At 45.4% G+C, this 23,065-nt stretch overlaps 1 protein-coding gene across 1 annotated transcript in view; it reads left to right on the forward strand.

The window, feature by feature from the left end:
- The window catches only part of T265_08912 (hypothetical protein), a gene marked incomplete at both ends in the record, with an annotated part of 43,622 nt that extends 20,943 nt beyond the window's left edge, over positions 1-22,679 (forward strand). The window contains 2 exons of the mRNA XM_009174843.1: positions 16,320-17,793; positions 21,440-22,679. Of these exons, the coding sequence (XP_009173107.1) occupies positions 16,320-17,793; positions 21,440-21,912 (1,947 nt within the window). The remainder of the gene's footprint in view (positions 1-16,319; positions 17,794-21,439) is intronic.
- Between the last annotated feature and the right edge of the window lie 386 nt (positions 22,680-23,065).

The raw sequence follows: 23,065 nt of genomic DNA on the forward strand, positions 1-23,065 counted from the left end.
TTTGTTGACCACCGTAATTCTGAGGAAACTTAACAATCACGTTGATGGTTGTAACAAATCGAGTTCTTTTGCCGACAGTCTCCTTCCCGGTGGTCCAGTGACCAAGGGATGAAATGTGATCCCTAGAGAATATCGTTTATTTTTTATGCCTGTTCACTTTTTTGACCCACCATTCACCCTAAATCCGGGGTTTTCATCAAAACTAGCACACGACATGACACCATGCTGGGCGGTCGTAGTCACCATGGTGAGGGACGGTCTGTGCTGACTGTTGAGTTGATCAAGTTGTACTGGGGCTGGAAAATACTCCAGATATCACGCTTGGACAAATATTACGCAACCTCAGAACTGAACTTTTCTGTAGTGTGTAAGGAGGTAAGGAGGAGTAAGGAATATTAGGTGTAAGGAGGAACACCTCTGAGCTCCTATTTAAGTGATTCACCCAACAGCTTTGATATTTTTCTCGGAAATTTATAAGTGACCTTCGTACATGCTGGGAGATGATGTTGTTACTTACAACATCAAGGATACTCTGTCACTGTTCAAGCGTGAATTTCTTTTGGTGTCAGACTTTCCGGTGTGGTAACTATCTCCTTATGGTTGTACCGCTGTAGAATTGCGATGCCATATTGAATGGTGGTATTTCGCTTGATTGACCGGTAGCGGCGTAAGCATCTCTCACATCGCGAGCAAAACTGTTTACTCATGACGAACTTGGTTACCAGAAAGTATCTGGCTATCTTGTGTGGACGTTTTCAGCCGTAACCTCACATTCGTCCAAGCCGTGTTGTGGATTATTTGAAAGACTGAATCTGGCGTGTCCGTGTAGAGACTCAGTTTGTCCTTGCTTAAGGCTGAGAGGGGCGAGATGGCTCAGTGGTTAGAGCGCGAATTTACTGACCGAAAGGTCCGTGGTTCGAACCCGACCTCTGCCTCCCGACTTCCCCTGTCTAGGCTTGGGCAACACGGCGGTATCCCCAACCCTCGTGCTTCCTTCGGGTGGCATGACAGCTGGGCACCGAATCGGTGCTACAGCTGAACGGAAGACTGACGGTTGGAACTTATACGATAATTGACGTCTCCATGAATTTTGGAGAGTCTGGCTGAGTTGCCACCGGATGTTATCACCTTTTGTAGGTCGGTCGCGCGTCGGGTCTTAGTGGGCTCGTGGACAGAATTTGTGTATAGGTGCATTCGCTTTGCTCTCTGGGGCTGAATGACCAACTGACTTATCACCTACCTATCAAGCCACAAATATACCGATATTAACTCCTTTATAGGGCTGTTTACAGTTTGTCTGTAACATATATCCCCACCTGAATGAAATACATTTATGTTGAAACTGCATATACTCTGTTCTTGAAGTCGAAAGGTCATGAAGACTTTTTGAGTCTCTGCGCTACTCTTGAGGCAAGTTCCTCGCTGCTTGCGGGCTGGTCACCATCGTACTCTTGATGAGCTGTTAACACAACGCCTCACCGTCCGATCGATGAATTTCCTCATATCTCTACACGACAAGGTAATGCTGACTCAGCAGTTCCGGGCCTAATTCGGCTCGGATGGTACTAAAAGGATTGAGCGTCATATGATATATAATATGGACATTTTCAAGTCAAAACCTTAAAATCCTGACTCACCGCTAAAATTAAAAAGTTTTCTGTAGGATTGCTTCAAAAATTTGCTGCGCCAGTACGATATACGTTAATTTTTCTGTTAGGTCCTTGGTGCACGGCAGTCGTGCGCACATCCTTTGTTGACGCCTGTCTGGCGACGCAAAGTGTAACTCTTGCGCGTGTGCATCGGTTTGTTTGTCTCGAAGTGATTCATTCACCCGTTTAGCTTAAAGGTGGTGGCATGCAAAGGTCCCCAAAGACAGTCTTGACAGAAGACATAAAAACGCGACTGCACAAACTGCCTCAATGTGGTTTGTTAATTTCCTTTTCTTTTCTCTGCCATCTCGTTTGTTCGTTTCGAGTTCTGAGTAATGGCCTGCGTATTCCCAAGGGCACCGTATATTGGACTAAACGATTTCCGTTTTAATGAAAAACATTGGTGTCACTATACCAGTAATGGAAATTATTCAGTTCAAACCTTTTGCTAGTCATTGAGGCCTAAATTTGCCTGGTATTCATTCGTGTCTTTCAGTTATTTGAACCCTCACGACTTGTGGGTCGAATATTGTCATACCAGATCGACTGTGTTGTATAAAGCGCTAAGTGGTCCCGAGAAATTTATGGTTGGTTTCAACCTTGAGATAATGTGTTTCATTCTTCAGACGGAGTCGCAGTTTCCAGTTGCTTTTAGAAAAAAAACTCCAAGTCTAAGCGAACATTGAACACCCCTTGAATATGTGTATGAAGCAAGAAAATGATGGAGATTGGGTAAGCTTCAATTGAGACTTCATCCTGTTAGTGAATCCAATCCATGCTGAAAAGCCGAGATGCCCTGTGCAGCTGTCCCGTCCTTGTACACACCTCACGCAACTCCAGAGACTTTCGAGTCTGTGACCTCCCGGTCAGTAGTTTGAACACAGTCGTTTGCCAAAGAGAGGCCGGTCATTTGCGATTAACTCGCATTCAGGCAAGATAAGCGCCACCAAATATCTCCGAGGAAGGACAATCTCACAAGATGACTGAAACTTCCATCTGAGAAGTTATCACACGAGGGGCCAGTCAGCACGTGACCACGTGATTTGTTTTCCGTGATTGAATGTTGAGTGACACTGTCCTCATTATGCGAGAGCTAGTCACACTGCCAATGAACCGCTCGTCGTCGAAGGGCTAAGTGTTCAAAATACTGATATGGACGTCATGAGTTCGAAACCCCCTGAATATTCGTGAGATGCTCACTACTGATGATCGCCAATAAGTATGAGTCAGCTGTACAGGGTTTCTCGGCTTTTCAGCATAGGTTGATTTCATTTACAGGATAAAATTTCAATCGAAAAACCTATTTAGGTTGGGAAATCTATGCACAGGTCGAGCCACGCTATAAGGGCCACCATGCTGTACGATAAACTTTTCTGTATGCATCTAAGCTGGGAGAGAAGAATAAAACGAAACTCATCGAATTTTGAATGACTATACTGGACAATTCACGTTTAGCCTCGTTTATGGAAGCTTTCATTGATCAGGTTGGCTTATTGGGAGGACGCGCGCTTTACCGTGATGACTCGGTAACCATACGCCCTGACAGAAACCATACTGTTTTTCACAAACTTTTTTTTCTAAATAAGGGGGACTTCGTTTGGTTTTGATCGAGTTACGAAACTCGAGGGAGTATGTGTTCTCACTGCTATCATTACCACTAAATTCGAAAATTTGACTTGCACGTCGTTGATGCAACTCGGTTTAGATATGTTGTTTGTTTTTCTGTCGGCGAAACTAAGTGCCTTCTGAGACCAAGCCGTCGCTCCATACAAGCAAGATCCATTTAGACGGTTCATGCTCTCTTGATGTTCACTGACTTTAGCAACAATGACCCTGGTTCTGATTATCGCAGGTAACGTTGAGCTTATTATTACCAAACTGTTTCGGTTTATTGCTGAAATATTGATCCAGATCGACCAATAAAAAGGCAGAATCAACATACGACTTCAATACGAACGATCGGTTCGGCGTCGTGGTGAGTAACAGGGGATTTGAGTGTACACTCAACGTTGTCACTGGCCCCGAACACAAAGCACGAACCCTGTTCAGGTCCCGATAGGGAACTTTGAGTCACACGTAGGTTTGTGGATCCCGGCTATCTAACGGAAGAATGGGCTCGGAAGTCGACGGTACCAGGTACACGAAGGTAAGCAAAGTTACAACAAACCTCAATTGTCCAGGTTCGTGGGGTCAACAAGTGCACAAGTCTGCCACTGACCGGCACAATGCCGTCGGTGTCAAGGTCCGCATACTAGACAGTGGCGAGCGGAATGTTGGCCCTGTAGTGTGGGTTGCGGTCGTCCCATCCGAGACCGGTTTCGTGAGTGATAGGTGATGGGAGCGCACAGAACTCATGATAGAACAAATCGGGGCAGACTCAGCAAACGAGGCGCGAACACGCATGGGAATGTAGGTCAGCTCCGCACATTCACACACGCGCATGCTAGTATACCAGTGTCGCTTTGCGGCTGGGTGAATGACGGGTACATATGAGCAAAACAAGTGGGCGGACTGAGCAAATGAATGGGGGAATTATCATGATTCCAAGTTAGATTCCGTTACTGACACAAAGCATCGATTGAATACAGCGATGAGGTGAGTGAAACCGACTGTCGCTGCTGTGCTGCTCTGTTAGTGATCCGAGTGTATCCACTTCACTCTAGAGGTTTGTAAAATTAGGAGCAATCCTGATGGGATTTCGTTGGTGAGTGAGTTTAAAATCCGCGCTAGAGCGAATGTGTGTACATGTGTTCATGTTTAGTTCACGGAGTGATTCATAACGGAATGGCCCATGTCTATGCTGTTAACTCACTAATTAGCCTCTAATACGCTCGAGCAATATCAGGTTACGATTCCGTTAAATTGTTACGTAGCAAGAGATGTCTTCAGAGGGCGAGATGGCTCAGGTTAGAGCGTGACCGGAAACTCCATGGTTCGAAAGCGACCTCTGCATCTCGACTTCTCTTGTCTAGGCTTGGGCGAACTGGCAGTATCCAAGTCCTCGTGCTTCCTTCAAGTGGCATGGCAGCTAGGCACCGGAAGGGTGTTACAGCTGAACGACCGATCTGTGTCGTCAGAGGGTCTTGAGCGAAACTGTTTTCGGAATGATTCTGTCGATTAAAGCTGCTTTGAGCAGGAAGTTGTTGAAAACCTACGCCTGAGTTGCTCAGTTGGGTGTGTTGAGCCTGTTTGGACACATTGGTAAGCTGCAAGACTGTTTGTGAAACTGACCATACCTCGAGAAATGTTCATCACTGATGCCTCTGAAACCACATTGTTGGGTGCTCCAAGTCGCTCCAATTGAGTCACATCAGTGTGGATTTAGGTCTCCGATAATGTTTTTACGACACTTGGCATATATGCATTATTTGATCACTTCCAGATACTGTGAATCGAGCTTGAGCTATGACTACCGGGGTTGAGTACTCTTATGAAGAGTTCCATGTGGTTCATTCGTATTTGCCTGCACTATTGAAATTGGCCATAAGTTCATGTCTTCCTATATTGAGAGGACAACCAGCCAGTTTTCCGTTATTTTCCAACTTATAATACCGATATCTAGTTGAGGGAACTTTTTTACTTTTTTCTCAAGCTTAAGGAGGAACAGTTGTTTTGACAATTTCACTTTCACGAGAGACTCAACTGAATCTCTCGTTTTTGATATTCTACAACTGGCCTCCTCATTTTCAGTTGGGTACGATAAGAAAGCTACTCATAGGATTGTTGGAAACTCTTCGAACATTTGTTAATCGGGAATAGACTGGAAAGTCCGACCTTTCCTCCGTGATGCGCTAGTTTGAGTCAAGTCACTGACACAGTGAACAGTGAAATCGAGCAACGGCCACTTTCAATTATCAAGCTAGAAACTGCGCTTTTTCAAATTCGCCTGACTCCAGTACTTTATCCTTTTCCAGTCTTGGCCATTTAGGGTTTGCTGTCGAAAAACTACATGCAAACAGTGTACGATCAAGACTTCTGAAACCTTCAGTCTTACTTACATATGTACTCGAAAGGCTAGCGTTGTACCACAGCCAAGGATGTACACCAGTCAATGAACAATTGGGTTATGCACATGAGGCTGTTGCATGTTCGAACGCGGATTTATGTGTCACTTGACCGTTCTACTCAAGACCTGCCGTGACCTTGTCAGGCCATTTAGTGTCCTTGGGGGGTATAAATGTGTATCCAACGCAGTTCAAGCCATGGTCTCAACCCAAGTGCATATTCGCGTCGCACTGGCGAATGCAGTCTCAGTTTAGGCTCATATCTTAACAAGATGTCAAACCATGGTGATGTAACACATGCTTTATTGAACGTGGAAAGCGTATTTTTAGTTTATCCATGTGGCTTGACGACTTTCTGAATAACGCCAACGGTGAAAACTCAGCGTATTTGCTTTGAATGTTTCAGTTCAGTCTATCAATTTCCGGGGTGCTGGCCCTGACCACTTGTTCACCAAAGCCTGGGACACGATCGACTTACTGTCCATTGCTTTCCTAGTGATACATAACTTTACTTGAGTGAACACTATTCATAAGGCTGCTGTCAACTTTGTTCTGGTTTAACCCAAGTTGTGCAAAATTCGTTGAATGCACTCATTTGCACATCAATTTGGCCTCAACTGAATCACAAGAAAATGTACTGTGATATTTCGAAAAACGTAGCAACTGAAACATGGGGCGGCCTCTGTGTGGCTCATTCAGTTGAAGAGTCATAAACAAGAGGTTTATCTGGGACTCAGTTGAGTCTCTCGTTCGAGGCAAATGATCGAATCTCTAATATGTCCAATGAAATATCTGGACAGCGCTCGTTGTGTTTGGTAGATAGCGTAGGTAGAATACCATCGAAACGGAAAACGCCAGTGGTCTTTCAGAGTGAGATCTCCTCTTATGTGAAATCTCGTTATTATTTTATAGTGCGACGTATAGTCTTCGATGTTACATATACAGCATCAGCGACTGCTTACCATACGATTACAGAATAATAACCCTTTGTAATCCGGGGGTTTCTTCTAGGTGACCAAAGTGTTGATATCAATGCGCCACGTTTCCATCAACACTGACGCTACCCAATTAAATTTGAAGCAATAAGTTTCCTGTCTGTCTTAAGTTGTCCAGTAATGCCGTATTTTGGTGTCCTGACCTCCGTCCTAACACTAATCAAAACTCTCTACTTGTAATTTTTTTTAAAGATGCCCGCCCCAGTTACCAGGCGGGCATAAACAGACGTTTGAACTTCCGTTTCGTTGGGGGTGTTTTCCGCACACACACACACACACACACACACACACATACAACCTTATCTTCTACTTGAAGCCAAATTGTTTGAACGCTGGATGCGCTAATACATCAGTCCCTTGAAGAGTGTCCTGGCTTCCCAGGTGGGATCTTGTGAAAGAGGGATCAGTCTACAGTGCATCCGTATACATCGTTCGGATGCAATTCTGTCGTCCAGTTAAACGCAGGGCTCTTCCCTAGTCTACAGTACATCTATATGGGGACCGCTGTGCCATCCTGTTTTCTCGTCGGACCAATCAGCTAACGTCTAACTGAAGATGGAATGGTCAGTTCATACAAAGGCATCTTTGCTTTGCGGGCTATGGCTAGTGAGAACGGTACCCTGCTGATACCGCAACATGTGGCCGATGAAACGGATACGCAGGGCTTATGTCAGACATGATGGCAGCTGTTTTACTCAATTTCTTCGTCTCTCGTGTTTTTTCTGCTTTCCTCGTTTCATCGGCACACAACGTATAGTCACGTTCCGGTCATTTTTGGCTGTGAGATCTACTAATCGGAAACAGAATACCAACGAAGTAATCGTTGGTTAACATGCTGCGCTTACAAAGAGCGAGTTCAGTTGCGCTTTATTGAATTCGGTTCACCTCATTAACATCGCCCTCGTTCACAAAGGGCATTTGTGGCCCATCTCTCTAAATCGTACTTCTAGAGACGGAGACGGTGTCAAACTGAACGAGTACAGGCTCCATTCGTGTCCAGTTCCGCTACATTGCAGTTTGTCATCCAGTCACACTGCCAGCTGTCTCAGTTGCGGCTTATAAACAAGCATCACCGCTGACTGCTGTCCTAGTGTGCACACGACTTATTGATGTGACACCCTGTTTGCAGCATTCGATCGGTTTACACTAAACAACGAAGCGAGGACACTCATCGGTTCCATATAGCTACAAGTACCATGAGTGTGTGTGTGTGTGTGTGTGTGTGTGTGGAAACGCTTTCGCATGAAGCACAGAGAGAACGACAGAGAATTTCGTACCGTTTCCCACGCGGATGGTGGGCAACATCGAGCAAGCAACGTTCGTATCCGCTTGTTCCACCAAAAAACAAGCTGTTGTGTACCAAACACGTGATGCACACTCAATTAAGCGTGTGTATGCGAAAACCACGTCTCACAGTTTGGTTGACAGATTTCTTAAGGGTACTTTCTTCTTCCTAATGAGTGAACTTTCTAGACGTTGGGCGTTTCGGATAACGACAGGAAATCTTAAAGCGGCCTATCATAAAAGGTGACAGCACACAATTTTTCATTGATGGGTGACTCAGGAATATCGTATGTAGATTACCGAAATGACGGTTCTTGTGTTTAGTAAACTGTTTTATGCACCGAGTCGAGTCTGGGATGACATACCGTATTACTTAATGGTCATTATGGTTAACGTCGCTATCTTATGGGGACCAGAGGGCCGTAAAGAGACTTGATCACTTCCTGTTACTCTGTCACATCTTCATATCAAACGGCGGCCCTGCGACTTCGCATGCAAACTACTTGAAGTAGACAAGTCTAAGACGACTGCCGACTCGGGTATTCGCCGGATGAAGTCAAACCCCCTTGGTACATATACAGTGCAAACCATTTTCAGAACATAGACTTACAACGGTCGCCACGGATCGGCGATCATGAACGATCTGAGTGAATATCATTTCATTTCACTTCCAACCTACTGGTATGACGTCCGTGCAAGGAGAAGCACCTAGTCGCGTTCGCGTTTCTGATTACCTCTTTCCCCATCCTAATTGTTTTCGGGTTGCATCGACGGATTCGCAACACGTTCGTGTGACGGGTAATTCCATGGGGCAACACCACTGTGAACTGCGGTTCACATCGTCGACTGAGGATGTGGCCGCCTCCCCTAACCAAACTGGGATAACAACCCGAGTACAATGCAGCGATTTGAATTGTTAATAGAAAACTGGGATGCTGTTGATTCGTACGATGCTGGTATATTAGTTTTTCAGCCCATTAGGTAAAGCGTGCCGGAATTCATCGTTGTCGGTCGATAGTAACGTTTCCATTTTGGAAAACGCTGAGACAGCGGGTAATTTGCAGTAGGCTAACATTGCCCTATCCTTTTCCGATGTTTATTCGTTTGGATTATGACTAGAACCGATTCCTATGTCATCAGTTGGATGTGGTTGAACGATGCTCGTGAATGCTCCGAGATATCCAAACAGACTGATTTCGAAAGCACATGAAGATTTCGACCAGATAACTACCCAAAGTGCTGAATAAAATCTGGACTGGAACTCAGTTGGTCACCTGAACAGTGAAAGAAGTCTGTATAGACGTAATACACTACTTATAAGGTTGCTGAAACTTCTTCAACTACCCACGACTGGTTTCGCCCTTTTTGGGGCTCACCAGGTGGGCACAGCCCCCGAGTTTCCGTCAACCTTATCTTCTACTTGAAGCCAAATTGCACGGAATTAACGGAATACACTCATTTTCAAGCAAATTAGGTTTGCGGGAAACTCACCGGGAACCCAGCTAAATCATCACAAAGGAGAGCCTCAGCTGGCATCCAGGTGAGTTTCCCGCAAAACCAAATTTGTCTGCAAATGAGTGTATTTTGCTAGTGAAGGGAGTCGTTTTCCAGAGCATTGAGATGAACATCAACACGGTTTTTTGCAGTGCTTACACTCCCCTATATCTACTATCTAAACTAGCTTTTTGGCTCTCGAAGGGAAAGTGTTGGGACAAAAACGCAACTGACTCGTCCATACAAACTTTTATTCAGGACGTAGCATATTACTCCTAGGTTCACTGAAAACTCTTCGAGTATCCCGTGGAATCTAAACTGATATGCAAATGAGCGTATATGTCGACTGGTAATATAATTTACTACAGAATAGTGGACGAATTGAACATCATTATACTGGTTTTAAAGCTCGTTACATCTGTCTAAAAGTGAAACCCCCAAAATTAGTTTGGAGCACCGAAGGCATTGAGCCATATGACAGTTTTTTTGGAGACAGTCTAGTTGATAACACTAACTCGCGCACTATTCGTTTTTTCTGTTTTAAGGCGGCACATGTCAGTCTAAAACTGGTAAAATGGTTATCTGTAGTAGCGCTGCAGCCTTTATAAGTAGTCAAGTCATTCGAGTTTTACGTGCCTTACCGAAGAAACGGCCACATTTAGGCATCAAGATAGGGAACGTATTGTACATACAATCCGACTGCGTGCCGACTGGTACCGTGAACCGGATGCCGTACCTATCCGATTTGTTCGGTACAAAGGTGAGTCGTTCACCAGTGGTGTCAGTTAGATGAGTGTAGCTCCGATGATTGCTCGAATGGGAAGAAACCTGATCCACTGGTTTGCAGACTGAGTGTGCATTGGTATAATCGAACCTCGGGTGCTTCTTGACATTGATAGGGAGTTTAGGTGCATACAGTGAAAGTTGGTCTGTAGAATGTAGTGAAGCGTCGGCCTGGTCAAGCAGTTCTCCTTACACTGGTATGGTGCTGGGTCCCCGGAGTTCATCCAAGACCTACGTAATATTACACTAAGGCTTTTTCACTCAACGCACAAGCCGTAAAACGGATTGGGGTGAAATTCGATGTGTTTCAAGTTAGATTTTATACAAATTCATGATAACACAGGTATACGGCTTCAGATAAAAAATAATTGAAAACGATGTAACTGGGGAACAACTGAGGAGCTTTAGTGTTCGTCTGGATGGAGGGCACACTAGTGCCGGTGTTGAATGTTGTCGAAAATGGTGGAGGTACCCGTCACAGATACTTTATCTATTCATCCAAAGGCTTCTGTATTAAATTACTGGGCCATCAGACACGTTCTATGGAAGTGCAGCTATGGAAATCATGTATGTATTGAGTTCATCAATTGAATAGCAACCAAGAATGACAGACGGGCGTTTGCCATTGAGTAGAAGACAATACACATTGGTGGCGCATCTTCGATAAAAACAACAACACTGTTTCGGCTTGGCAACAACTGGTGACTTGGGGAGACTGAGGCTTGCCAAAAAGAGGTAGTCCGTCAATTCTGTGCTTCCAACTTGTCTGCTCGTCAGCTGTCTTTACACTCCGTCAAATGGACCACATACACGTGTTTTTGGGATGAGACCCTTGTTGTTTCCATGTTATCCTTAACCGTCATTGCACGAAAATGCGTTGTTTTTCTAACTCACCCCACATCCCAGTTTCGTAGCAGCTCCCTGTTTTTCCCCACCACACAGATGCGTTCACACACAAGCCACATGCATCTGTCACAGTACCAAAAAGCTTTCGGCGCAGACATGGCGTGCACTACTTCAGAAGTTTCTGTGTGGTTGATGACTGCGGAAGTGAGGTGGATAGAGGCATCAATTCTGCACATTCTTGCCTGAGTGTATAATTTACTACCAAAGTTAGACCACACAAGCTCGGATAAATCTGCATTTTCACGAGATGAGTCACATCGGTCGAGTAGACTAGCCAGGTCTTCTCCGAAGAAATTCACAGTATCATAACTTCACGTACCCTGGCTCGTTCACGAAACAATGCCAACGTCTTCCGAATGACACTGCAACAGGTGGGCTGTTGTTTATACTCAAGTTATTGACACCCTTGACCGGATAATGAATTTTTCCAGCCCTCCAAAAATCAGAACTATCTTACCTGCCGTCGTCATTGTCGTTTGCCTTTGTTCAGACGGTTGTTAGTCAGCACTCAATGAACTGAACGCGGACTGAGTGAAAACAGATCGATTATCGACGAGGTTAGAGTAGAAGCTGAGTAAAACTGACATGCAGTGCATGCGTGCTACGAACAATCGTCTGGTCTATCGACCGATGCTTTTAGTTTATTGACCCAACTTCTGCTCTGTCTTGCAAAGAGTTCTTAAGTGTTACGACCCAGAGTCAGACAGTCTGGCTTTTTGCCATGTAGTAGTCCGGTTGTCTAAGGACGCTTCGTCTATCTAATGATCCTTCTACAAGGATCTGCTGTGTGTTAGCTGTTCCTCTGAACTATATCTCCTACCACGAAAGATCCGCTAGGTTTTCCACAATCCTTGTAGTAGGTGAGGAAGAAAGTGAGAGAGCGCACTGAACCACTGTGTTGCCTTCTTTTGCCTGGCCTCAAACCTTGCATCCTGGAACACAGCTCTTGGGGCATGGTTATCCTCACCCAACTAGTGGATTTTCTAAATACTCATATGCCTCTTCATTACAACAACTCCGTTCGAGTTCGGATCATGTTGGACTTGATCTTTGACTTATCACTATCCCAACTGAACTGAATCAGCTTCTGGACTCAAGCCCTACGAACAGGTCGTCAAAATTTGTATTGCTTGTGATCAGTTAGGTGTTCAGTCACAGCGGGTCTCAGGAGGTTAGTTCACTTTCGCATGTGACATACGCACGTGCTTCTCACGTGTTTTTGCGGAAGCTGCTAATAGAGGCGCCACATAATCGATCCCGCTCTGTTCACTTGATGAGCCTGAACCTGACAGATGCTGTATATCCAAATGCTGATACTGGCTACTGATTCTCCCAAGTCAGGACCTACCGATCTCGTCGTTACTGTCGTCATCGACAGGAATATACCAGTACTCGATACAAGTGTCTAAATGCCATAACACGTCAGTGAATAAGTATGTGCTGCGGTGCTCCAGATACGGGGACCGATGTAACGCAGAGCTCCCGATTTGTTCGGTGGGGCTTCTGAGAAGTTTTCCTAATTATCCAGCGGCGACTGGCGATTGTCACACACCCCTGATGCTTTGCATATCGACTAGTGATTTCCCATAACTACTTCGCGCATGGTTTTGCGTGAGCGATTGTACTCGCACTCAGGCGAAGTCCGTTGCATTCAATTCCCACCCGTCTTGAGTGGTGGACCTCCAGTGAAGTTTTCATTAATGTGCAAGTTCCACTTCCTTAGTCCGCGAGTCACAGGTTCGATATCTTATGGAGTTTCGTGAGATGCACACTGCTGATGATTGCCCATAAGGATGAAACAGTAGTATAGTGTTTCTCGGCTTTTCAGTATAGATTGGCTCCACTTACAGGACGAAATCTCAGCTGCGAATCCATAATGTGACCGACTTCCTTTTACTTAGTAATAAAGGACAGTCCAGAGTTTATTATTCCTCGAACTGTAAATAACAAATCGCCATGCTTAGGATTTGGGCTTGCAGACAGAACGATAGACGCTAAGTTGCATCAAGCAGTTTCCCCCCTTATATCCAACCGAATTCGGTTGTACTACAGTTGCCCTACTACCATAGGGTGCTTGTTCCGAATGTCGCCCTCGGTGCGTTCTTGCATGGTCTGTCTCAGATGATGTGCCTGCGTCAACCCGATGGTTTCCAAGTTCGGTCAGTTCAGTCGCATGTGATGATCGTCAGGCGTGCCCAAGACGATGCATACGTCTTTTCATCGCGGCGGGAACTTGCTTTGACAGTTTTTAGCATTCGAAGAATTAGGATACCACTCTAGTACTCTGGGCGTAGAGGATGAATACATTCGGCAGTTTTGTGATCCATTCGCATCAGTCAATTTTGCTGTTTGAAAGCTAATTACCCAGCAGGACCGCCTCCAAGGCGACCGAATTGTTATTCCGAAGCTCAGTAGAGGGGAGCATTGTAGTCAAAAACACGCTTTATAGTCCTTATTGCTATGTGGATCAAGGCTCTGGCCGTTGTGAACCAAGTGCTTTAAGGAATTTTCATCGTTTGATGATCGGTACTTTCAGAGTCTGGTGGAAGACATCTGATCCGTACTACTGTGGTACGTTGACTCACTTTCAGGGAAGCTAAATTGCTCGGACTGCAGTCCACTGATTATGGCGAAAACTGGTTATTCATGCATTGACATCAGGATAAGTACAGAAATAGTTTTTCACAAGTTTGCATGTTTGTATGGGCAAACTTGTAATCTTTTGGTTTTCGTTTCACATCTCACTCGTGTGGTAATCGACAACAGATCACGTGGAAACGTCTCGATAGCATCCAAATCAGTCACCAGACACTATGGCGGCTAACCGATCCCATAGGTGTTCAGGTTGTCATTTTCTGTCCCTGTTGTCTGACTGGGTGTTGGAAGTGTAGGGTGTTTGTGTTAGACTAACCCAAGGTCTCCACCCTGACTGATTTTTTTCTTCTTTTCCATTACAAAGCCTTATTCAAATAAATAGACATGCTTGTATGGCGGTGAAGCGCAGATGCTCTCATCTGGTGTTACTCTCGATGATTGTGATGATCCAGACTCAACAGCATCTCACTGCGTCTCACTTCAGAATGCAATAGGTTACCATGCCCACCACGCGAATGGTTTGCTTGGTTAGCTTGATTCCACTTGTGGTTGCAATCCAGCCCGACTCAGCGTATATTTTTTTCATCCTGCTCACCATCAAGTTACACCTGGTTTGATGCTAAGCGCTAAGACTCTTCACATTCCACGACTCACGCATAATTCCGTGCCTTATCGCAATTATTCACTCGCGTCGGTGTTTTTGTTGTCAAAGTTGTTTACTACCCAGCTTCCGTCCGCCAAGCGCTAATTGGTAGGAGGCTTATCACCGCTTGCATGAGTGTTTTTGTCGTCAAACGCAGACTGGCGTTTGGAACGCCGTCGGTCTCAGAAATTCGGTTGGTGAGAGCACAAAGTAGGGAAAGCAGAGTAGAGAAAACTGATGTGCACACCTATGATGGGGTTGGGTTCATTGATCATTTGTACTGGTCGTTTTCTGAGTTCGGCGTTTCTTATTACACGTTCTCCTCGATTCAACCAAAAACCTACCAGGGACAAAGTTACCTGATATGTAAGTAAGGGGGTTAATGACAATGCTGTGAACTGTTGGCTACTTACTGTTCGCAAATGTCTGTTTTTTCGGCGAGCTTAGTCACGAAGCGTTTGTGACTGATCTGTCGTGCACATCAAGAGGCTCACGAGCACTGCACGGTCGCTTCATCCTTACACTCTCGAGAAGACTGGACTACATCACCACAAGACCTCCGTAACCCTTGTGACAAGCACTGATACTTGTTGGTCAAGCGTTAGACTGTTGAGTAATGGTTTAGCGGTTGTGCAGAACAAGCAGTGACAATCTGGTGTTGATTTTTTTCTAGAAACCCTTACTGTTTTGACCGTATACCGCTATCTGGTTCTTTTTTAGCTGAAGACTAATTCAGGACTTTAAAATGTTTCGATAAAAACTTCAAGATGGCTCGGTGTCAAATTAAGTTGTCCCGAGGATTGCTCAAACTGACATGGAACCCGAGGAATTACACTCCTTTCAAGGCACACTCACCTCACATCCATTCACTGTATTTTATCGAGACACTTTAGTATACCTCCCAATTTTTCCATCGAGAGACCCGGGGTTTCTCAATGTAAAAAGGGCTAAGTGAGCATTTTCGCCACCTCACCAAACTTGGGCAAGGATCGCAAGATAAGGTTTTTCATCAACACTTTCTATCCTAATGAAGTAGCAAAATGGAGCTTGTTGGTAGTATCAGGGGCGGTACTAGCCAATCAACGCGTGATGTGATTGAGGGACGAATGGTGCTGTATCTCGTCCAAGTGTGAGTTAATCACACTCCTGATCAGCCGCCCGTTTAAGTGACCGGGGGATCGCGGATCCGGAACTCTTTTGAGTTTCGTGAGATGTGCACTACAGCTGGTTGCCAGTAGGGACAAAGCAGCCGCACAATTCCTGGCCTTTCAGCATAGATTGGCTTCACGTACAATGCATGTACAATGAATCCGTATCGGCCAATTTATGTCACATACAGTCGAGAATAGTCACTGTGGTTGATGAAGTGATTCTCCAACGTGACAGGTGGCCAGCGTAGCGAAGGTTTTTCGATTCTGATGTTCGAGGGTAATACTTCAGTTCACTACCGGACCCTCGGCAGATACTCAAGAGCACTGCAGCATATGTGTAGGTTAAACAGTCTGGTCGTCCGCATGCCCCTGATGATGATTCATCCCACCGGTACACATGGTCGTATTGGTGACAAGGGTTATGAGCACGGATGTATCACACCCAGCTGCCACGTTGCTGTTAGCTGTGCACTTCTCGTACCATTTTGAACACTTGCTGTGGCTGCGTTTGTGTTTGTGCGATTAGACTTCGATCCATTAGCATTTTGTGACCTTCAGATCGCGCCCCTGCAGTCGGTTTGCCAGTTGTCACAGGAGTTACTTCAAGATGGTGGTTGATACCTTCCCTTTTGTGACTCTTCTCCACGAAGAGCAGAAATGAAGGTGAAAGTACCGGCTGTCTTAATTATAACAGACTGTTTTTCAGACGCGTCGGTGTACATCCTAAATGTCACTTTGACTATTCCTCTTTGTAGCTGGTGGTAGTAAATTATGCGCTCACCACGGTCATTTTTCTCGTTTTCGGTCATATTCAGCTTATCGAAAGCAGACAGTTCAATCGAACCCTGGAATTTCCGCTGGCAGACCTGTTCAACCGCTTCTCACTTCGAGCAAGCTTCATGTACTTGGATTCGAGACGAAACGAACCCGCTGTGCTTATCGAAGCGACGCAACAAAGTACACACGTGTTGTGCGTGGAGTCTATCAAGTGTCCGGAGACCACTACAACTCCTGTCCTTGTTACAACGCAGAGTGCAGTGCTTCTGTCTCCAGCCCAGCAATCCCAGATTGCTGCGGATTCGGAATCAAACGAGGCCAAACCAACTCAGGTGAAAGATATTAGCGGAGTCTCAGGTCTGGAATCTAAACGAGCAGATAGTTCGGGAGAGCCGTTTTGGGATGCCCTGTTGAACGGAACAGAGGCGAAAAGCTGGTTCCTGGCTACTGTCTCACTCTCTTGTCTCTGTTTTCTTCTTTTGATCCTCCTCCTCATATCATGGCTCTATATTTGTCGAATACGTCGGTTGTACGCCAGACGCCGCTGTCGTGGTACCTGCCGTTTTGGATGCCGTTGTCCCATTGAAGTGGTTCGACAAACGGTGAATGATGCAGCTGTTTTTGGGCCGCTAGACTCACAGAACGCCCAGCTATTCACAAGCCCAATGACTCCTCAGGGCAACGGATCAATACGTAGTGGCAGTGGATTTGGTGCTGCATTATACTCTGGTGGAACAATGACTTCAAGCCGATGGGGTTCAAATGGGGGGACAAAACTGGGATCACCGATATACGTATCTTTGGCAAGCGCTCCTGAGAAAACTTCCTTGATGGCACCCACTACCAACTGCCTCGTCGGCCCAGTAAGGACAATGACCATAGGTCCCGGAGGTTTGGACACGTCTAACGGAGGTAGCACATGGGGCCAACCGAACAATCCCCGTCTCCCAGCGCATTCTAACCGACGGCGGCTATCACAGGATGTGATTTGTCGCAGCACGAGCGATGGATCCACTGTTTCTGGACATCCTGTTTCGAACACTTGCTCCAAAGTCATCGGAACCAGTCACCCAAGATCCGGACTGGTCATAGGACACGGCTACATCGGTAGCTGCTCCAATACAAACAACAATAATTGCATCAGCTCATCTACAGCTGTACAGCCAGTGCTGATTAATAATGTGAATAATGGTCAACTGGACTCTGTCGGTTATTATCAGCCACCTCCAACAGTGTACAACTATTCAGATATGGCTGGTGGTGGTGGTGGACGTACAGGGGGGATCAGCCCGTCGATGACACAATCTCCAACACAGTTGACAAATCGCAAGTCTTCCGACCGCGTCTATTACGGACAATCATTGAACCTCAGCGCCGGATCACCGGGACCTGTGGTAGAAGAGGACGAGGTGGAACACACTTCTTCATTCTTTCCACTGGACCAGTTTCATGGGACTTCTGAGAATCATCAGCTGGCAGGAACTTGCAGTACGTTCAACTCTTATGCCTCTGGTAAGTCCTTCAATTTGGATTAAAGATTACGTTTGCCAATGGCATCGGTTTTGACGGAACCTGATCATACCACATAACGGATACTGTGGTGGCACCGCGTCCTAGATTCGTCATTACCGCGAGCTCTAAACTTTTTCGATTGTACTCAATCATACTGTCGTGTGAGACAGAAGTTTATCCAGACTGCGGTATCGTCCTCCCAGCGGGTCGACTCTCATGGTCAAATGAGTAAAACCTTTTTAAGCTTCAGACAAATTGCATGATAGTATGCAGCTAGCTTTCGTTTGCATACCCGAAGTGTCTTTCACTGACATTCACGAAGAACTTGGGGATTTTGAGGAACATTGAGGCCCTGAGTGCAATCATTCGATACACTCGGGCATCTCAAAGGTACTACCAGCTTGTCGGATGTGACGGCTTTTGCATGCCTCAATCCCATCGGATAACTTTATTTAACAATTTCACTCCCAAATGTGTCATCACACGTCATTCTACTGGACCGTATAGTCAAATTCTCAAATAAGCGGTCTACCCTGAAAAGCCACCCAAACTTTCAAACTGCATGGATCTTAAGCATTACTATTTCAATGCGGTTAGTTGGGAATGTTTGCTGCGCAAATCCCAAATCCCGAATATCAATAGATTGTCTGGCTGCAAAGGTTTTCAGTGAGATCATGGAAACGAGGTGTTCTGTCCACGTTCTAACGAGTCCGGGATCGAAGTTCAGCTAAATAACCACTGGAAATCGGACGAGCGACATCAACTGTTCTCCAAATCGAATGGACGGCTCCGCACCTGGAACAAGGTCGACGATCCTATCCACCGTTCTGGTTAGATGGATGACAAAATCGACGTGCTTGTGAATTAACGAGGTGACGACCGATGGAAGAATTGTTGCCTCCCCGTCAGGCACTCAAGGTTAATCGTGTTGTACCACTGGACCACACGTATAAGGTGATGTTGTATGGCAATAGGTGTTGGTTCAACACAATTGCCGATGAGTGTCGGCAACCAGTCGATAACGATAAGACACGTCCCGGAGACAGTGACAAGTTAGATGACAGACAGCAAAGCAGAGTAGATCAGGAATTCGAAATGAGACTACTCAAAACTGCTCCGTAGCGTAACATCAAGTAATAGGCACTACTATTCCGTGCAGGAACGCTGAATTCAAATATTTGTTTATCCGTTTCAGCTGCAACAATCGTAGTGGGAGAAACCGAAAACTTGATGGGTTTTGTGCGCTGATTTCCAGACCACACAGACGGTTTTTTTTAACCTGCTAACCCAAACCAGTTTGTTTATGGATAACGAAGTTTGCACTTTTGGATATCAGGCCAGATTGAGGTCACGTCATTATGCGTCCTCTGGTACCAAGCAAGTCTGAGTTCGAACGGGTATTTTTGATACTAAAACTATGGGATCATTTTCTTTGGACAAAGTGACCCGCAGATACTGTCATTAGTGCCTGATTACTATTCCTGGTGGTCTTATCATACAGGTGCCTGCCATAACACGACAACTGGTAGAGACGAGTCCAACCGATGTTATTTACAAACCGGGAAATGTGCACGGCTTAAGGAAGCACTCGAAAGTTGGTGGGTCTGGAGAACCCGTTGCCGGACTGAATTCACGTCCCGCGAACTGTTTCCGTTAAGCTATCTATCTGTCTATCCAAGAGTAGATCATGGAGTGGGAGGATCATCCAAACTATTCTGGGAAAAATGATGGCATGAACGGAACTCTGAGAATCATTCAGAACACTAAGATCATGCAATTACGAGCGTCATATAGCTTGTCAGTTAATATCCTCTTTGGTAACGAGTTTTCAGAAAAAATGCGTCTGCGATAAGTGTTTTGAGAGTGGCCAAAATAACGCTATTCGTCTTAATTGGCCGCAAGGTTTGGAGGATGAGATGGGTGAAGAACCAGTTCCACAATGATACTTCAGTGCGATTAGCCGATATACCAATTCGACCGGACCAAGCATGCAAGCTGGGAAGTGTGCAACACGTATTAGACCATTTCGTTGATCCTAGCGATAACCACAGTTGACCTCTGTTTGGTATGCGTGCTACGTCATGATCATCAGTGCAGTTTTTCCGTTTTTCGTTGTTAGTCCTTGACGATCTGTACTCCAGATATGGACACAACATCACTATATTTGAGTCGATTGAGGGTCACTATTCCCATTCTCGTTAAAGAAGGCAAGTATGCTTGCAGAGTCGTTGGAATAGGCGCCTGATTCATTGCAGCGAAAGTTGCTTGATAAGTTTCCTGGCTACTAACCCCGAGTCGGTTTCCGCCCAGATCAAACAGTCAATGTAAGCTGCATATGACGATACTAGACGGAAGTTGCTGAGAGCGATAACCATGAGAAATGTGACATGTCTATTGTGTTAGGCACGTCAAACAAGTGCTTCGAGGTCCGTCTGCATTACAAACGCATGAAATTGGGAGGGACCTCCAGCTGACTAACGTGCACATTGAATAGAAAACAGCGCTGTGTAGTGATGGCAAAAAGTGCGGTCAAGATGTCTGGGTTTGCTATGAAAAAAAGGAGACGCAAAGTATCCGAACCCGGGACGGATGATTTTGATTGTTTGCTTGCATCAAATGGCTTTATTCGCATCTGCGCGTCGTTCGGTGAACTATGAGAATTTCTAAAAGGTTCCTATAAGTATAATTGATGTGAACACCTATTCAACGTGCCTGATTAGGATGCATTTTGCCGCGGTAGTTTTCCGAATCGGAATTCACTTTATGAGTTGAGACGCCCGATGAACGGAGTACACCCACCGAATGTCAAACGGACAGTTTACGTTAATCGCGCACAATTGGCTGGCGTTCATTACAGATAACACAAGCAGTTTGTGCGAAACCGGACGTGCTGTCGTCTGTGATGAAAATCCCAAGCAACGGCAGGGCTGGTGGACAAACTCACCAAAGCCTGTTGGGATCCATCAGGCGACCCAGTCATGATGATATTACAGTGACTAGTTGTACTAGCATTATCCGCCAATTACTAAACTATTATCCATTTTTGAAGAGCATGGTCACAAACATAGAAAGTGAATGCACGTGACAAATGCGAAAGGGTAACGGGAGAATATGAGAGAAAAGAGATAAACGTTTTAATCAATTGGAAAGGGCTTGGAACCGAGTGAGAAGTCATCGTTTCAGAAGAGCTCTTCTGAAAAGAGAAACGTCTCATTCGAATTCATGCCACCAACAGTTCCAGTACCTAGTCTCGCATACCCAATGTGATAATATCGTGCATGCTAGGAGTTGCCATTGGTGCGCGCTCCATAGCTCACATCATTCAAAACTGTCATGTGGCCATTTCAATGTTGAATTTGTACTAATTGATGAACTATTGGGGTTTTGTTCGGGTAACTAAATTGTTGACTGTTCGGAGAATGGAAAATGGTCTTGTCAAACGCAGGAAGTACCGGCGAAATTTTGCACACCGCCTATCGCGGTCTTCCATGATTGAATGTTGAACTTTTCCATATCTTCAAATAACGAAGATGGCGAAGTTATCATTTCTCCACTGTGAACGAGCTACCGAATAGTATGAACATTTTTGAGAACGGGGATAGGTACATGTACTCAACAATTTTACTGGTTTTTTTATCGCATTCAGATCCCGTGCAACGGACTAATCCCTATCCATTACGTGAATCGGAGGGGGACCTGCTAAACATCACACCACCATCGGGATTCTATGAGCCGAATTCCACTAGTGGTGACTCCGGGATGGTTAACGGGGGTCTCACGTCATCCAGCATTCGGTCCAACAGTCAAACTGGCCCCACTACTTTCAGCACACGTTCTTTCCTCTCATCCGTCAATCCCAAACTTGGCAGTACAATGGGCCAGGCAGATTGGAAACCAGTTCCCATGACTTCAGTATCTGGTCAGTCCTCCGGAGAAATGGTTGGCATGGTGGATATGGAGAGCGTCTCACGATTACCCATGACGAACAACGGTGCAGATCAGTTCCAAAAGAAAACCGCCTCTCTTACCGATAACAACAACTTATCAACCGGTTTGATTCAAAATCAAAATCAAGTTCCACCCCACAGGATTTACACCGCCTACGAGCGCATGCTCTAACTTTCCTTCCAGTGTGGATAGTTTATACTTTCTCTCTCTCTCTCTCTCTCTCCCATCGCTCCACTCTCCTCCCTCTATCCTATTTTCCGTTTTCTATGCTTCCTTTCAGTTCAGTTCGCTTTGCTATCTGGGCTTATTCTTGTTCATCACCGAGACAGTTTAGGCAGAGGCACCTTTTACAGTTGCTGCGAAACACTAGGGTTTTTTCCTTGGTGAAGCATCTTGTACATACATACCGCTCTGATTGTTTCTCTCCTTTAAGTATACAAGTACTTAGGATCATGGCTTTCAGCTTTTTCAACTAAAGAACTAGGTGTTTTAATCCACCCTCTGTCTAGGTAATTGACCTACCGCCCAGCGCCGTTTGCATTTACAGTACCCATCTAACTTTATTTTGTACCGTGATGTTTTTGCGGTTATCCACAAAGCTCTTGTTCATTTTGTGTTCTAGCGTATAGGTCTTGCAGGTGCACATCTCTTAAAGTGATTTCATTCGCTTGAGTACACTGCCGCTGTCCTCACATTGCTGTAAATTCCGGTTCGTTTTGCCGTTTTTCACACACCTATCCACTTAAATCATGGTCTGATTCTGGCTTCCCACCCTCTTCGATACTTTTGTCTGGGTCCCACTCATGGCCCGAAAAACTGGCGCGTGATACAACACTGCCAACAGGATCTACCTACTCATCCATCCTGGAATTCATTCTTTCATCTTTTTATCTCGTTCGTACAGATTGATAAGTTGATTCACAAAAATTACATCTATGCCCTAGTAACTTTCAAATTGTGTCATACCTTACACTAGGTCATTATCCATTGGACAAGAAGAGGAAGTGTAGGCCAGCGTCGTCTTGAACCAATCACGTGCTAGTTCAGTCCGATCGATAATAGAATTTCTGTTCGCTCGGACTTGAAAAGTGCCATGCCCTACATAGGTACTGTGAATGTCAGAAGGCTGGTGATTTAGCACTACTCATCCGACAGCACCACACGGGAACTAACGGACAGCTTTGTCGAGCTTGATATGCAGATTTCTGTCGGAGTGTTTGGGTTGTAAATGAGGCCAGAACCAACATAACGTCGTTCACAATTTCCTGAAATCGTTCTCCACACTATGGTCTCGACCGACAGGACAAATCCAATTTCCGCCCCA

This window comes from Opisthorchis viverrini (genome assembly GCF_000715545.1).
Source record: "Opisthorchis viverrini unplaced genomic scaffold opera_v5_247, whole genome shotgun sequence".
Classification (NCBI taxonomy): Eukaryota; Metazoa; Platyhelminthes; class Trematoda; order Opisthorchiida; family Opisthorchiidae; genus Opisthorchis; species Opisthorchis viverrini.